Raw genomic sequence first — 17,791 nt, forward strand, 5'->3', positions numbered from 1 at the left:
GTCCCCCGACCTAAACGTCATCGAAAATGTGTGGATAGACCTCAAAAGAGCAGTGCATGCAAGATGGCCCAAGAATCTCACAGAACTAGAAGCCTTTTGCAAGCAAGAATGGGTGAAAATCCCCCAAACAAGAATTGAAATACTCTTGGCTGGCTACAGAAAGCATTTACAAGCTGTGATACTTGCCAAAGGGGGTGTTACTAAGTACTGACCATGCAGGGTGCCCAAACTTTTCCTTCGGGCCCTTTTCCTTCTTTGTTATTTTGAAACTGTAAAAGATGGAAATAAAAAAAAATTCTTGCTTAAAATATTAAGGAAATGTGTCATCTTTAACTTTATGCCTTTTGGAAATCAGGTCATCTTTTACTCACTTGGCTATTCACAGTAACACATTTTGACCAGGGGTGCCCAAACCGTTGCATGTCTGTCTCAGTTTGCTATTTAATGTACCTACACTCAAGAGGCCACTTTATGAGTTATTGGGAAAAGCTTGCATGATGCTCTCAGGCTCGTTGAGACACACAGCAGGGGGAAGACCCAAGTTTTCTTAAAAAAAAAGAAAAAACAAACAATATTTTATTACAAAAAAAATCCAACCATTTTGTACAAAGAACAGTTTGGTGGGGGGGGGGGTGGGGAGCTAGATCTGTGCGAGTACCAGCAGCAGATAGATGGAGGCTGGGGGGATGGAGAGCGAGGGGGACAGGAAATGGAGGTCGAGGAAGGACGAGTGGAAAGAAGTGTTCCTAGGAGGCCAGTTCTAGAAGGCAGGATGGATTCCAAAGGGGTGGACCCCCTCTCTCGAGAACCGGTCTCGACGTTCCTCGAGAAGGTGTTGCCGGTGGAGGTTTCTGTGGAGAGATGGAGGGACAGTGTTTAGACGGCGTGTGGAAACAGCATCCTCCCTGCTAGACTCAGTTGCCAGTTTTCAGCCCCGTAACCTTCCTCGTCCCTCCCCTCCATGTACCTATCCAAAGTCTCCTTAGTGTCGCAATTGGTACCCATCAAGACCGTACTTCCTGAGCTCCTTACACGTACTCACTACCCCTTGTGCAGAGAAGTTACCTCTCAGATCCCTCTTAAATCTCTGTCCCTTTCTCAGGAGGAGATCTGTTACCTGATCAGTTTCTCTGTCCCTCTCTCTCAGGGAGATCTCTACACTGACCGGTGTCTCTCAGTCCCTCTCTCTTAGGGAGATCTATACACTGACTGGTGACTCTCTGACCCTCTCTCTCAGGGAGATCTCTACACTGACCGGTGTCTCTCAGTCCCTCTTTCTCAGGGAGATCTCTACACTAACCGGTGACTCTCAGTCCCTCTCTCTGTAATATCTCTGCACTAACCAGTGACACTGTCCCTCTCTCTGAGGGAGATCTGTACACTCACCTTTCGTACATGTCGTAGGGGTCGTAGAGCGTCTGTGGGTCTCGTCCTCGGAAGAAGGGGGGCTGCGGTTCCAGGTAGCGGGACCAGGGTCGGTCGTACTGGGGTGGTGGAGGGAGGGGCATTGATCCTGGAGGCCGCTGGTAGAAGGGGCGGTCTCTGTATTCCCGGAAACGAGATGGTGCCGGCCACTTCCCCTCGTGGGAGAGGCTAGACGTCCTCTTCATGTCCCTGGGTGGGGTGAGAGAGAGTGAGAAGGGGGTGGGGTGGGAGATGCCCAATGGCCGTATCATGGCCTGGTATGTAACCACCAATGCCTCTGAATGGAAAACCCTACAAAAGGCAGTGGATTCAGCCCAGTATCAGAGGTAAAATGCTCCCAACTATTGAGGACATATACCTGAAGTGCTGTCGTAGAGAAAAGCATCCATCATCAGGAATTCCCTTCCTCCCAGAAGAGGCCAGGCTCTCTTTTGCCTGCCTCACCATCATCTGCTCTCCCATTCAATCAGGACTGGTTTTTCACAACCCCCCGCCCCCCAAACCGATCAGGAGCATATCACTCTCTGCCTTAAATTTATCCAATGTCTTGTCTGTGGCAGCGAATTCCACAGGCCTGCCACCCTCTGGAGCCAGTCCCACCGAAGGGTCTCACCCCGAAACGGCGACTGTACTCTTTCCAGCATCTGCAGATTTTCTCTTGTGAGAGAAATTCCTCATCTCTGTTCTTGCACTCAATGTCAGCAAGTCCAAGGAACTGATGGAGCACTTCAGAAAGGGGAAGTCGAGGGAACAGCCATGAGTCCTCATCGAGGTATCAGCAGTGATGTACTGTGGAGAGAACTCTGACTGGTTGCATCACCGTCTGGTATGGGGGGGCACTGCACTGGGTCGCAAGAGGCTGCAGAGGGGTGTCCACACAGCAGGTTCCCCCTCTGCACGCAGGTGATGAGCCCAAAGGAGTGGCAGAGACTGGCAGCTTGGCACCAGCAGCGTTGCAGGAGTTGCCAGTCAGTATTGAACTCAGCCCAGGACTGCTGTAGGGACTCCAGCTCCACATTTTCCCCCATGAGTGGGTACAGCCACAAAGCAGCAGAGGTCTGAGATCAGAGTTTTCCTTCTGGATGAGCAGGAGCAGGACTCGGTCGTCAGGGGCTATTTGAGATGCACGCCATTGTGAGCGTTTAATAGTTAGTGGGCTCTTAACCCCATTACCTTCTCCAGCTATGACCACCTTTAAGGAACAACTCCATCACTGCCAACTTGGTCACAAAGCCATCAGTTGCATGATGGAGGTCGTTAATGCCTGCAGGAGAAAAGTTGTGGTCCTGACTCCAATAGCTCACACACAACACACATTGTAAATCATTCATGACAGCTCGATGTATTCAGTCAAGTAACACTGCACATTAACACCGACACATACCCACACAGATGTGACTCTGCACTGCTGAATCATCTATTACTGTCAGAGGTGCTGAGCTACAGTGGATGGCATTCTTCTGCATGTCATTCCTAACAGATCTGTTCACCATGTCCAACAGCATCGGGGCAGAACAAGGGAACACCAACAGAGTGCAGAATGAAGTGTTACAGTTACAGAGAAAGGGCAGTGCAGGCAGACAATAAGCTGCAAGGGTCACGACGGGGTAGATTGTGAGGTCAAGAGTCCATCTTATCGTACTGGGGGACCGTGCAATAGTCTGATAACAGCGGGGTAGAAGCTGTCCTCGTACTGGGGGACTGTTCAATAGTCTGATAACAACGGGGTAGAAGCTGTCCTCGTACTGGGGGACCGTTCAATAGTCTGATAACAGCGGGGTAGAAGCTGTCCTCGTACTGGGGGACCGTTCAATAGTCTGATAACAGCGGGGTAGAAGCTGTCCTCGTACTGGGGGACCGTTCAATAGTCTGATAACAGCGGGGTAGAAGCTGTCCTCGAGCCTGGTGGGACGAGCTCTCAGGCTTTTGTATCTTCTGCCCGATGTGGGGGGGGGGGAGGGGGGAGGGAAGAGAGAATGAATGGTGTGGGTGGGGGTCTTTGATTATGCTGTCTGCCCAATGGGAGAAGAGAGAATGGAAGTTGGCTTTGGTTCTAACATATTATGCCCACACTATAATCAGCTCAACAGCACAGAAACAGGCACTTTGGCCCATCAAATCCATTCCAACTGCTTTTCTGCTCCATCCCATCGACCCAGACCTGGACCATAGCCCTCTCTATCTCTCCCATCCATGTACTTATCCAAACTTCATAAATACTGAACTCAAACTTGCACCAACCACTTCCACTGGAAGCTCATTCCACACTCTCACCACCCTCAGAGTGAAGCTCTCCCTCAGGTTCCCCTTAAACATTTGACCTCTCACCCATAACCCATGACCTCTAGCCTCATCCAACCCTAGTCGGTAAAGCCTGCTTGCATTTACCCTATCTAAACTCCTCATAATTTAGTATACCTCTATCAAATCTCCCCTCATTCTCCGATGCTCAAGGGAATAAAACCCTAGCCTATTCAACCTCTCCCTCTACTGAGGTCCCCGTGTCCCAGCAACGTCCTTCTTCACTTTCTGTCCTTTTTCAGTCTTCTTTACATCCTTTCTGTCGGTAATCGACCAACACAATTTGTGGTGTTTTGTCTCCACCTACTGGCGGGAAGTTTACCAGCTTTTTATTTTTCGTTGGCTAAGTATGTGACACACGAGCCGTGACTGTACAAACAGAAACGTAGAAACCCTACATCCCAATACAGGCCCTTCGGCCCTCAAAGCTGTGCCAAACATGTCCTTACCTTAGAACTACCTGGGCTTTACCCATAGCTCTCTATTTTCCTAAGCTCCATGTAGCCATCCAGGAGTCTCTTAAAAGACCCTCTCTTTTCCACCGCCGCCAGCAGCCCATTCCACGCACAGCAGCGACTTTTCTTGTCTATCCACATAACCACAGATGCTCAACCTGAAACCACTTCTCAGTAGTCTCTCCAAAGTGTCTTGTTTTTCTTAAAGTGTGTTGCTCAGAAATAGACACTTTTTATTGGTTCCAGTATAAAGGTGCCAGGTTTTGCAAAGGCTCAATCTTTGTTTAAACTTTAAAATAAGTTATTGTAAAGCAGCAAATTTTCACTCATTCTCGGACTCTTAAAAGAAGTTGGGGAATCAGAAAAATCACCAGATCCCACACAGGGCTCTAACTCAACATCCCCCCCCCACCCCCAGTCTAATGAAGGTCAACATAAAACACTCCAGCGTAGTACAGACCCACAATGTTGTGCTGACCTTTTAACCTACTCCAAGATCATCTAAAATTAGCCTCATCAATTTGCACAGTAACTCTGAGGGTTCTGAGCATGTGAACCCCAAGATCCCCCGTCCCTCCACACTGCTAAGAATCCTGCCATTTACCCTGTGCTCTGCCTTCAAGTTCAGTCTTCCAAAGGGAATCACTTCACAATTTCCCGCCTTGAACTCCACCTGCCACTTTTCAGCCCAGCTCTGCATCCTGTCAGTGTCCCGTTGTAACCCAGGACAACCTTCTACACCATCCACAACTCCATCAACCTTCATGTCATCTGCAAACCGTTCCTCATCCAAACCATAGGTAAGATTCCTCCCCAGTTGCAACACCTCACTGCAGTCTGCCATGTTTCCCCTCTTCTCGGAATTACACTCTGTTTGCCGTTCCTCTGTCCTGTCAATCCGCTGAGAAGCAGCGGTAAGTCGTGTCGGGAATCAGCTGGCCGCGTGAACCCCGGAGGGTGACGGACACACCTGGGTCTGGGGGCGTGCTTCAGCCTCCGGTCAGACAAACGCCGTTCCGGCCTGCGCTCCTCCCGCTGTCGAGATGTCTCTGTCTCCGGTGTTCCCAGCTTCTGGCTGAGCGTCTTCTGCAGAAAAAGGGAGGCGGAAAGGAGAATGTGAGAGGAGGGGAGAGGGCTGGGGGCAGGGATGCAGTGGGTAGAGGTGGATGGGGGGAGGGTTAGGGGAGAGAGGAGTTCGGGATGGTGGGGCTGGGGGTGGGGGGGAGAGAGGGGATGCACTGACAGCTCACCTTGATCTGCTGTAGTTTGCTTCGGATCTCCATGAAGCCCATGTGTAGGCGGCCGCGGAAGTGATCGGCCAGCCGCTTGTCCTTCTCCTGCAGCCCCAGATAGGCACCGCACACATCACACACTCGCAACTTCTGCTGCTGCAGGCTGCACGTCGGGATGTTGTTGCGATATTCCTCCTGCAGTGGGGCGGAGAGCGGAAGAGGGAGAGGGTGAGAATGGGCAGAGGAAGAGGGAGAGGTGAGAACAGGCAGAGGTTCCAGCTCTGGGACAGTGGAACCTCCCACGGTGCGGCTGTGGATTCAGAAACTGATACAGGCTGTGGGGAGAGAGGGATTAGTTTGGGGTCTGACACAGGGCTGTGGGGAGAGAGTGGGGCTGTGGGATTAGTTTGGAGAATGTCACAGGGCTGTGGGGAGAGTGGGGCTGTGGGATTAGTTTGGGGTCTGACACAGGGCTGTGGGAGAGAGTGGGACAGTGGGATTAGTCTGGGGACTGACACAGGGCTGTGGGGAGAGAGTGGGGCTGTGGGACTAGTTTGGGGACTGACACAGGCTTGTGGGAGAGAGTGGGACAGTGGGATTAGTCTGGGGACTGACACAGGGCTGTGGGGAGAGAGTGGGGCTGTGGGACTAGTTTGGGGTCTGACACAAGGCTGTGGGGAGAGAGTGGGGCTGTGGGATTAGTTTGGAGAATGTCACAGGGCTGTGGGGAGAGAGTGGGGCTGTGGGATTAGTTTGGGGTCTGACACAGGGCTGTGGGATTAGTTTGGGAACTGACACAGGCTGTGGGGAGAGAGGGATTAGTTTGGGGACTAACACAGGGCTGTGGGAGAGAGTGGGACAGTGGGATTAGTTTGGGGACTGACACAGGCTTTGGGGAGAGAGTGGGACAGTGGGATTAGTTTGGGGACTGACACAGGCTGTGGGGAGAGAGTGGGATTGGTTTGGGGACTGACGCAGGGTTGTGGAGAGAGTGAGACACTGGGATTAGTTTGGGGACTGACAGGCTGTGGAGAGAGTGGGATTAGTTTGGGGTCTGACACAGGGCTGTGGAGAGAGTGGGATTAGTTTGGGGTCTGACACAGGGCTGTGGGGAGAGAGTGGGATTAGTTTCGGAACTGACACAGGCTGTGGGGAGAGAGTGGGATCAGTTTGGGGTCTGACACAGGGCTGTGGGGAGAGAGTGGGATTGGTTTGGGGTCTGACACAGGGCTGTTGGACACTAGCACACCTCACATTAGGGTTAGGGTCCGGGTTCCACAGTGGACAGTTTAGGGCCCTTTATCCCAGAAAAGATGTGCAGGCATTGGAGAAAATCCAGAGGAGGTTCATGAGGACGATTGTGGGAATATGAGGAGTTTTTGATTACTCTAGGCCTGTAGTTTCTGTAGTTCAGAAGAATAAGGGAGATCTCATTGAAACCTATCACAGAGTGGACGTGGAGGTGATGTTTCCTCTTGTGGGAAGCCCAGGACTTGAGGGCACGACCTCAGAATAGAGGGACATCCACTTAGAACAGAGATGAGGAGGAATTTCCTTAGCCAGAGAGTGGTGAATCTGAGGAATTCATCGCCTCAGATGGCTGAAGAGGTCAAGTTATTGAGTATATTTATAGTGAGGTTGATATGTTCTTGATTGGTCAGGAGTCAAAGGTTATAGGGAGAAGGCCGGGGAATAGGGTTGTGAGGGATCATAAAATAGTAAATCAGCCATGGAGGAGCAGACTCAAATGGGGGAGGGGGGGGAATGGGGACAGTGGACAGGGGCCCTCACTCACCTCAGACTCCTTCTTGAGTTGCGTTAGCCTCTCCACCTCCTCCAGCACCCGCTGTGATTGGTCGAGGATGCCGCTGGAACCCAGGAGCTCGGCGCGGGCCAGCAACTTGCCAATGTCCTCATTCAACATCTGAACCTTCTCCACCTGCCAGCCGAGGGAGAGAGGGGTTAAGGAGGAAAGAGGGAGATAGTGAGGGCGGCTAAGACTGAGGAGGCGAGGGGACAGAGTGTGGCTGGGGGAAAGGAGGGAGGCGGAGAGAGGAGAGAGAGAAAGGGAGAGTGCGGGAGGGGAGGTGAGGCACAGCAAGGTGGAGGGAGATGAGGGAGGGTAGGAGGAAGGACTGAGGGGAGGCAAGGTAGGTGGAGGGAGCTGAGATTAGGTGATGGAGGGTACTTCTTTTTACCTTGGCAATGATCTCAGTACTGAAAGATTTCTGGACCAGCACCAATTTCTCTTTGTCCTGCTCAGCCTTGCGGTCGCATTCGCTAAGAAACTCCTCCAGCGCTGACATGGCCTGTGGGGTGGAGGGCAGAGGAAGAGTTGGAGATAGGGAAGTTGGGGGCAGCTCAATGAAACATCCCCCCCATCCTTCTGCCTATTCTGTCGCCCCCCCACCCCCCGCTCTGTCCATTCCCCACCTCCTCTCCTGCTCTGTCATGTCCTCAACTTCCCCTCCCTCTGCCCATCCATCCCCCCCTTCCTTTGAACCTCTCCCCTCGAACAATTTCCTTCGACCCTATCAGACACCAGTGCCCCCTCACCTCCTTTTCAAAGAGGTAGTCCTTGGTCTTGGATGCGATGAGATAGTCGGCACGCAGAGCCACATCGTGGAGCTTCTTACACCCCCCCACGTCCATTTTCTGTGGGCACAGAAAGGGGGAGGTGTTCAGGAGACAACTGCATACAGAAGGGGGACTGCAGGCAGCCCAGAGAAAGAGGAATTGTACTCTCTGTACACCACTGAGACCCTGCCTCCCGCTCCCTTTAAACCCAATGGGACCCCGTCTCCCTCTCACTTAAACCCAACGGGGCCCCGTCTCCCTCTCCCTTTAAACTCAACGGGACCCCGTCTCCCTCTCCCTTTAAACCCAATGGGACCCCGTCTCCTGCTCCCTTTAAACCCAACGGGACCCCGTCTCCCTCTCCCTTTAAACCCAACGGGACCCCGTCTCCCTCTCACTTAAACCCAACGGGGCCCCGTCTCCCTCTCCCTTTAAACTCAACGGGACCCCGTCTCCCTCTCCCTTTAAACCCAATGGGACCCCGTCTCCTGCTCCCTTTAAACCCAACGGGACCCCGTCTCCCTCTCCCTTAAACCCAACGGGACCCCGTTTCTCGCTCCCTTTAAACCCAACGGGACCCCGTCTCCTGCTCCCTTTAAACCCAACGGGACCCCGTCTCCTGCTCCCTTTAAACCCAACGGGACCCCGTCTCCCTATCCCTTAAACCCAACGGGACCCCATTTCTTGCTCCCTTTAAACCCAACGGGACCCCGTCTCCTGCTCCCTTTAAACCCAACGGGACCCCGTCTCCCTCTCCCTTTAAACCCAACGGGACCCCGTCTCCCTCTCCCTTTAAACCCAATGGAACACCGTCTCCTGCTCCCTTTAAACCCAACGGGACCCTGTCTCCCTCTCCCTTAAACCCAACGGGACCCCGTTTCTCGCTCCCTTTAAACCCAACGGGACCCCGTCTCCTGCTCCCTTTAAACCCAATGGGACCCCGTCTCCTGCTCCCTTTAAACCCAACGGGACCCCGTCTCCCTCTCCCTTAAACCCAACGGGACCCCGTCTCCCTCTCCCTTTAAACCCAACGGGACCCCGTCTCCCTCTCCCTTTAAACCCAATGGGACCCCATCTCCTGCTCCCTTTAAACCCAACGGGACCCCGTCTCCCGCTCCCTTTAAACCCAACGGGACTCCGTCTCCTGCTTCCTTTAAACCCAACGGGACCCCGTCTCTCGCTCCCTTTAAACCCAATGGGACCCCGTCTCCCTCTCCCTTTAAACCCAATGGGACCCCGTTTCCCTCTCCCTTTAAACCCAACGGGACCCCGTCTCCCTCTCCCTTTAATCCCAACGGGACCCCGTCTCCCTCTCCCTTAAACCCAACGGGACCCCGTTTCTCGCTCCCTTTAAACCCAACGGGACCCCGTCTCCTGCTCCCTTTAAACCCAATGGGACCCCGTCTCCTGCTCCCTTTAAACCCAACGAGACCCCGTCTCCTGCTCCCTTTAAACCCAATGGGACCCCGTCTCCTGCTCCCTTTAAACCCAACGGGACCCCGTTTCCCTCTCCCTTTAAACCCAACGGGACCCCGTCTCCCTCTCCCTTTAAACCCAATGGAACACCGTCTCCTGCTCCCTTTAAACCCAACGGGACCCCGTCTCCCTCTCCCTTAAACCCAACGGGACCCCGTTTCTCGCTCCCTTTAAACCCAACGGGACCCCGTCTCCTGCTCCCTTTAAACCCAATGGGACCCCGTCTCCTGCTCCCTTTAAACCCAACGGGACCCCGTCTCCCTCTCCCTTAAACCCAACGGGACCCCGTCTCCCTCTCCCTTTAAACCCAACGGGACCCCGTCTCCCTCTCCCTTTAAACCCAATGGGACCCCATCTCCTGCTCCCTTTAAACCCAACGGGACCCCGTCTCCCGCTCCCTTTAAACCCAACGGGACTCCGTCTCCTGCTTCCTTTAAACCCAACGGGACCCCGTCTCTCGCTCCCTTTAAACCCAATGGGACCCCGTCTCCTGCTCCCTTTAAACCCAACGAGACCCCGTCTCCTGCTCCCTTTAAACCCAACGGGACCCCGTTTCCCTCTCCCTTTAAACCCAACGGGACCCCGTCTCCCTCTCCCTTTAAACCCAATGGAACCTCGTCTCCTGCTCCCTTTAAACCCAACGGGACCCCGTCTCCCTCTCCCTTAAACCCAACGGGACCCCGTTTCTCGCTCCCTTTAAACCCAACGGGACCCCGTCTCCTGCTCCCTTTAAACCCAATGGGACCCCGTCTCCTGCTCCCTTTAAACCCAACGGGACCCCATCTCCCTCTCCCTTAAACCCAACGGGACCCCGTTTCTCGCTCCCTTTAAACCCAACGGGACCCCGTCTCCCTCTCCCTTTAAACCCAACGGGACCCCGTCTCCCTCTCCCTTTAAACCCAACGGGACCCCGTCTCCCTCTCCCTTTAATCCCAACGGGACCCAGTCTCCTGCTCCGTTTAAACCCAACGGGACCCCGCCTCCCTCTCCCTTAAACCCAACGGGACCCCGTTTCTCGCTCCCTTTAAACCCAATGGGACCCCGTCTCCTGCTCCCTTTAAACCCAACGAGACCCCGTCTCCCTCTCCCTTAAACCCAACGGGACCCCATTTCTCGCTCCCTTTAAACCCAACGGGACCCCGTTTCCCTCTCCCTTTAAACCCAACGGGACCCCGTCTCCCTCTCCCTTTAATCCCAACGGGACCCCGTCTCCTGCTCCCTTTAAACCCAACGGGACCCCGTCTCCTGCTCCCTTTAAACCCAACGGGACCCCGTCTCCCGCTCCCTTTAGTCCCAACGGGACCCCATCTCCCGCTCCCTTTAATCCCAACGGGACCCCGTCTCCCGCTCCCTTTAAACCCAACAGGACCCCATCTCCTGCTCCCTTTAAACCCAATGGGACCCCGTCTCCTGCTCCCTTTAAACCCAACGGGACCCCGTCTCCCTCTCCCTTAAACCCAACGGGACCCCGTTTCGCGCTCCCTTTAAACCCAACGGGACCCCGTCTCCCTCTCCCTTTAAACCCAATGGGATCCCGTCTCCTGCTCCCTTTAAACCCAACGGGACCCCGTCTCCCGCTCCCTTTAAACCCAACGGGACCCTATCTCCTGCTCCCTTTAAACCCAACGGGACCCCGTCTCCTGCTCCCTTTAAACCCAACGGGACCCTGTCTCCCTCTCCCTTTAAACCCAACGGGACCCCGTCTCCTGCTCCCTTTAAACCCAACGGGACCCCGTCTCCCTCTCCCTTTAAACCCAATGGGACCCCGTCTTCCTCTCCCTTTAAACCCAATGGGACCCCGTCTCCTGCTCTCTTTAAACCCAACGGGACCCTGTCTCCCGCTCCCTTTAAACCCAATGGGACCCCGTCTCCCTCTCCCTTTAAACCCGACGGGACCCCGTCTCCTGCTCCCTTTAAACCCAACGGGACCCCGTCTCCCTCTCCCCTTAAACCCAATGGGACCCCGTCTTCCTCTCCCTTTAAACCCAATGGGACCCCGTCTCCCTCTCCCTTTAAACCCAACGGGACCCCGTCTCCTGCTCCCTTTAAACCCAACGGGACCCCGTCTCCCACTCCCTTTAAACCCAACGGGACCCCGTCTCCCTCTCCCTTTAAACCCAACGGGACCCCGTCTCCTGCTCCCTTTAAACCCAACGGGACCCCGTCTCCCTCTCCCTTTAAACCCAATGGGACCCCGTCTTCCTCTCCCTTTAAACCCAATGGGACCCCGTCTCCTGCTCTCTTTAAACCCAACGGGACCCTGTCTCCCGCTCCCTTTAAACCCAACGGGACCCCGTCTCCCTCTCCCTTTAAACCCAACGGGACCCCGTCTCCTGCTCCCTTTAAACCCAACGGGACCCCGTCTCCCACTCCCTTTAAACCCAACGGGACCCCGTCTCCTGCTCCCTTTAAACCCAACGGGACCCCGTCTCCCACTCCCTTTAAACCCAACGGGACCCCGTCTCCTGCTCCCTTTAAACCCAACGGGACCCCGTCTCCCTCTCCCTTTAAACCCAACGGGACCCCGACTCCCACTCCATATAATCATATAACAATTACAGCATGGAAACAGGCCATCTCGGCCCTTCCAGTCCGTGCCAAACTCTTACTCTCACCTAGTCCCACCGACCTGCACTCAGCCCATAATCCTCCATTCCTTTCCTGTCCATATATCTATCCAATTTAACTTTAAACGACAACATCGAACCTGCCTCAACCACTTCTGCTGGAAGCTCGTTCCACACAGCTACCACTCTCTGAGTAAAGAAGTTCCCCCTCATGTTACCCCTAAACTTTTGCCCTTTAACTCTCAACTCATGTCCTCTTGTTTGAATCTCCCCCACTCTCAATGGAAAAAGCCTATCCATGTCAACTCTATCTATCCCCCTCATAATTTTAAATACCTCTATCAAGTCCCCCCTCAACCTTCTACGTTCCAAGTAATAAAGACCCAACTTGTTCAACCTTTCTCTGTAACTTAGGTGATGAAACCCAGGTAACATTCTAGTAAATCTTCTCTGTACTCTCTCTATTTTGTTGACATCTTTCCTATAATTCGGTGACCAAAACTGTACACAATACTTCAAATTTGTCCTCACCAATGCCTTGTATAATTTTAACATTACATCCCAACTCCTATACTCAATGCTCTGATTTATAAAGGCCAGCATACCAAAAGCTTTCTTCACCACCCTGTCCACATGAGATTCCACCTTCAGGGAACTATGCACCATTATTCCTAGATCCCTTTGTTCTGCTGCATTCCTCAATGCCCTACCATTTACCATGTATGTCCTATTTTGATTAGTCCTACCAAAATGTAGCACCTCACATTTTTCAGCATTAAACTCCATCTGCCATTTTTCAGCCCACTCTTCTAACTGGCCTAAATCTCTCTGCAACCTTTGAAAACCTACCTCATCATCCACAACACCACCTATCTTAGTATCATCTGCATACTTACTCATCCAATTTACCATCCCATCATCCAGATCATTAATGTATATGACAAATAACATTGGACCCAGTACAGATCCCTGAGGCACACCACTAGTCACCAGCCTCCAATCTGACAAACAGTTATCCATCACTACTCTCTGGTGTCTCCCATCCAGCCACTGCTGAATCCATTTTACTACTTCAATATTAACACTGAATGATTGAACCTTCCTAACTAACCTTCCGTGTGGAACCATGTCAAAAGCCTTACTGAAGTCCACACAGACAACATCCACCGCTTTACCCTCGTCAATTTTCCTAGTAACCTCATTAAAAAAGTCAATAAGATTTGTCAAACATGACCTACCACGCACAAATCCATGTTGACTGTTCCTAATCAGACCCTGTCTATCCAGATAATTATATATACCATCTCTAAGAATACTTTCCATCAATTTACCCACCACTGACGTCAAACTCACAGGCCGATAATTGTTAGGTTTACTCTTAGAACCCTTTTTAAACAATGGAACCACATGAGCAATACGCCAATCCTCTGGCACCATCCCCGTTTCTAATGACATTTGAAATATTTCTGTCAGAGCCCCAGCTATTTCCACACTAACTTCCCTCAAGGTCCTAGGGAATATCCTGTCAGGACCCAGAGACTTATCCACTTTTATATTCCTTACAAGTGCCATTACTTCCTCTTCTTTAATCATCATAGTTTCCATAACTTCCCTACCTGTTTCCCTTATCTTACACAATTCAATATCCTTCCCCTTAGTGAATACCGAAGAAAAAAAACCCAACGGGACCCTATCACCCTCTCCCTTTAAACCCAATTGGACCCTGTCTCCCATTCCTTTTCAAAACACTGGGTCCCTATCTTCCACTCCCATAAAACCCACGGGTGGTAGTAGGTGGAGGATATTCGGAGATCAGTGACCAGTGATGTTCCACAGGGATTTGTTCTGGGACCTCTACTCTTTCTGAATTTTATCAATGACTTGGATGAGGACGTGGAAGGGTGGGTGGGTTAGTATGTTTGCAGATGACATGAAGGTCACTGGAGTTGTGGATAATGTAGAAGGTTGTCGTGGGTTACAACGGGACATTGACAGGATGCAGAGCTGGGCTGACAAGTGGCAGATACAGTTCAACCTGGAAAAGTGTGAAGTGATTCACTTTGGAATGTCGTACTTAAAGGCAGAGTACAAGGTTAATGATAGTGTGCAGGAACAGAGGGATGGTCGGTGGTCACAGACCCCACAAAGTTGCCACACAATTTGATAGGGTGGTTGAAAAGGCAAAACCTTCCGATCAATTTTCCTCATAAGACATGCTGTCTAATCCAGGCAACATCCTGGTGAATCTCCTCTGCACACTCTCTAAAGCTTCCATTTCCTTTCTATAATGGGGAGACCAGAAATGAATACAATATTCCAATTGTGGTCTAACCAGGGTTTTATAGAGCTGCAACATTGCCTCACTGCTGTTGACTACATGAAGGTCGCAGGGCCTGTACTGTTCTATGAAGGCCAATTTGGGTGCACAATCTCAGAAAGGTTTATCACCCCGAGTGGGAGCAGCTAAAAATGGTGCCAGAGGTTTCTGCAGACTTTGGCGACTTCTTCCAGTTCATCCGAGACAGTTTATTTCTCCCTTCTCGTTTCTCTTTTTCCCTTCTCAAGGTAGCTGGGGTTCTGTCCGAGTCCATGATCTACAGTTGTAGCTTGAACTATGGTTCTTCACGGATGACGGGTTCTCGCTCTCGGAACTCGCCTTCGGGATGCGGCCCTGTGGACTCCTCGCCAACTGAAGTGTCGTGGGAGATTGAAACATGAGCCAGAGAGCTGTTGGTCTCTGTTCTCACTGTGGAGGCAGCGATATCTCTCTCCCCCTCACTAGTGAGACGTCGAAGTGTTGGGATGGACTCTATATAATGGTCTCTGGGGGCTTTGCTAATGCTTGTGTGGTGGGTGGTGGGGGTTGATGTTTTGACCGGAGCAAGTGGGGGGGGGGTTGATTCTGCTGCTGCCTGTAAGTTGGGGTGGGGGGGGGGAGACATTGGGGTCCTAACACTTTCTGTCATTCATTCTTTGGGGCTCTTTTTCTGTTTTCCTGGGTGTCTGCAAAGAGTAAGAATTTCAGGTTGTATACTGTGTACATTCTCTGATATTAAACTGAACCAATCTTCACAGCCCCCCACTGTTAGACTGGGTCTCCTCTGGAGGCCCAGGTTCTCATGATACACCGTCCTGTCTCCATGTCCAAGCGGCAGGACGGACTGGAATGTACTCACCGACCCCGCGAGAATATCGTGTGGACAGCATCCCAGGAGATGCGCCTTGCAAACTCGGTCATCTGTGAACTTCACCTTCTGCCGGTTGACGTCACCTGGGGGGTGGGGGGGAGGGGTGAGAGATCCAACAAGAGTCAGAATCAGGTATATTTTCACTCACATACAGAACATTATAGGCACTCTTAATCCAATCTAACCCTTCCTTCCCACATAGCCGTTCATGTTCTATCATCCATGTGCCTATCCCCTCCAAGAGAACTACAACCTTGTCATAGGGCTTGGAGGCTTGGAGAACTATGTGGTAAAGAGTAGAGGAAAGACTAAGAATGGCCCATCAGTCTTCAGGTTCGGGGGTGCAGGCCAGGGCTAACAACCCTGACTGGTAAAAACTAAATCCTTACAGAAACAGCAATGAAGAATCCTTCTACATCTCAGTGCAATGGTATTCCTGAGTCTCCACCCAGAATACGCGTGACTGACAATAGTAAAAACGAGAGAAAGTTACTGACACGATGAAGGAAGCCCCGAACACCGCCAGAGGTGGAGAACCTTCACTGCTGCCCTAAACGCTGGTGGTGTAACAGGCCGTAAGTAACTAAGGGCCTGACTGAAACTTAGCGATGTTGAAAGGCCTCGATATAGTAGATGTGAAGAGAATGTTTCCTATAGTGGGAAAGTCTAAGACCAGAGGGGCACAGACTCAGAACAGAGGGAGATGAGGAAGACTTTTAGCCAGAGAGTGGTGAATCTGTGGAATTTGTTGCCACAGGCGGCTGTGGAGGCCAAGCCATTGGGTATTTTTAAGACAAAGGTTTATAGATTCTTGATTAGTCAGGGCAGGAAGTGATACAGAGAGAAAACAGGAGATTGGGGGAGATGGAAACTGGATCAGCCATGATGAAATAGTGGAGCATACTTGATGGGCCAAATGGTTTAATTCTGCTCCCGTATCTTACGGTCTTTCTAAGAGTCTCTTCAATGTCCCTAACGTATCTGCTTCTACCACTACCCTGGCAGCATATGGCCGCGCAGCCGGGCAATCCCCCGGTTTAGCCCCAGTCTAGTCACAGAACAAATTATAATGAACCATTATCCTACCAACCGGTACATCTTTGGTCTGTGGGAGGAAATCGGAGCACCCGGAGGAAACCCACACCGTGACGGGGAGAACATATAAATTCCTTACAAGCAGTTCTGGTCAGCTCATTACAGGGAAGACGTAGGAGCTTCAGAAAGAAACTGGAAAACCTACAGCACAATACAGGCCCTTCAGCCCACAAAGCTGTGCCCAACATGTCCTTACCTGAGAAATTACCTAGGGCTACCCATAGCCCTCTATTTTTCTGAGCTCCGTGTACCTGTCCAGGTGTCTCTTAAAAGACCCTACCGTATTCACCAGTCGCCGGCAGCCCATTCCACGCACTCTCCACTCTCTGGGGAAAAAACTTACCCCTGACATCTCCTCTGTACCCACTTCCAAGCACCTTAAAACTGTGCCCTCTCGTGCTAGCCATTTCTGCCCTGGGAAAAAGCCTTTGACTATCTACACGATCAATGCATCTCATCATCTTATACACCTCTATCAAGTTACCTCTCATACTCTGTCGCTCCAAGGAAAAAAGGCTGAGTTCACTCAACCTATTCTCATAAGGCATGCTCCCCAATCCAGGCAACATCCTTGTAAATCTCCTCTGCACCCTTTCTATGGTTTCACGTCCTTCCTGTAGTGAGGCGACCAGAACTGAACACAGTACTCCAAGTGGGTTCTGACCAGGGTCCTATATAGCTGTACTATTAACTCTCAGTTCCTAAACTCAGTCCCACGATTGATGAAGGCCAATGCACCATATGCTTTCTTAATCACAGAGTCAACCTGCAGGGCAGCCTTGAGGGTCCTATTCACTCGGACCCCAAGATCCCTCTGATCCTCCACACCGCCAAATGCCAAATGTCCGTCGACCCAGAATCAGAGAGGAATGAATTAATCAAAGTTGCAGATTTATTAGGTAAGGTCCGTAGAGGAGCCGAACGGTCCAAAGCTAGAGACAAACAGGTATTAAGATCTCTGCCCCAGATCAATGAAAACTCATTCAAATTCGGGAACTGATTGAATAATGATTTATAAAATTCCGGACAGTCCATATTAGGAGCATAAACATTAACCAAAACTACCTTTTTATTAAATAGTAGACCACTAACCAATAGAAATCTACCATTCGGATCAGAAATAATATCATGTTGTATAAAAGTAACTGAGAAGTCTATAAAAATAGAGATGCCTCGAATCTTAGCATTGGAGTTAGAATGAAACTGTTGTCCCTTCCAGAATTTAAAAAAACGTAGTCTGCCCCCCCTCCGCACATGGGTCTCTTGTAAAAATAAAATTTGTGCTTTAAGTCTCCGGAACACTTTAAAAACTTTTTTCCTTTTAATAGGATGATTAAGACCATTAGTATTCCAGGAGACAAAATTAATAATAGACTCCATAATCCCTAAAGTCAACCCGCAACAAGGAGGATTGACGATAGGCTCGACCCACGAACCCGGAAAGGGGACAGAACATACAAGAGATACCGGGAAGA

The 17,791-nt window shown here is 51.3% G+C and overlaps 1 protein-coding gene across 2 annotated transcripts in view; it reads right to left on the reverse strand.

Annotated features, from left to right (window-relative positions):
• Nucleotides 1-593: 593 nt before the first annotated feature.
• LOC134338890 (putative RNA-binding protein Luc7-like 1) overlaps nt 594-17,791 on the reverse strand; it is a 33,691-nt gene continuing 16,493 nt past the window's right edge. Inside the window, exons 2-9 of one of the 2 annotated variants that reach the window (XM_063035057.1) lie at nt 15,210-15,304; nt 7,970-8,068; nt 7,612-7,722; nt 7,209-7,352; nt 5,432-5,608; nt 5,152-5,267; nt 1,387-1,614; nt 594-851 (exon numbers count right to left, since the gene is read on the reverse strand). In XM_063035057.1, the coding sequence (XP_062891127.1) occupies nt 761-851; nt 1,387-1,614; nt 5,152-5,267; nt 5,432-5,608; nt 7,209-7,352; nt 7,612-7,722; nt 7,970-8,068; nt 15,210-15,304 (1,061 nt within the window). In that variant the 3' untranslated portion in view covers nt 594-760. Of the gene's footprint in view, nt 852-1,386; nt 1,615-5,151; nt 5,268-5,431; nt 5,609-7,208; nt 7,353-7,611; nt 7,723-7,969; nt 8,124-15,209; nt 15,305-17,791 lie in introns of both variants that reach the window. The other variant, XM_063035058.1, reaches the window with a different exon arrangement.

Source organism: Mobula hypostoma, chromosome 28 (genome assembly GCF_963921235.1).
Source record: "Mobula hypostoma chromosome 28, sMobHyp1.1, whole genome shotgun sequence".
NCBI classification, from domain to species: Eukaryota; Metazoa; Chordata; class Chondrichthyes; order Myliobatiformes; family Myliobatidae; genus Mobula; species Mobula hypostoma.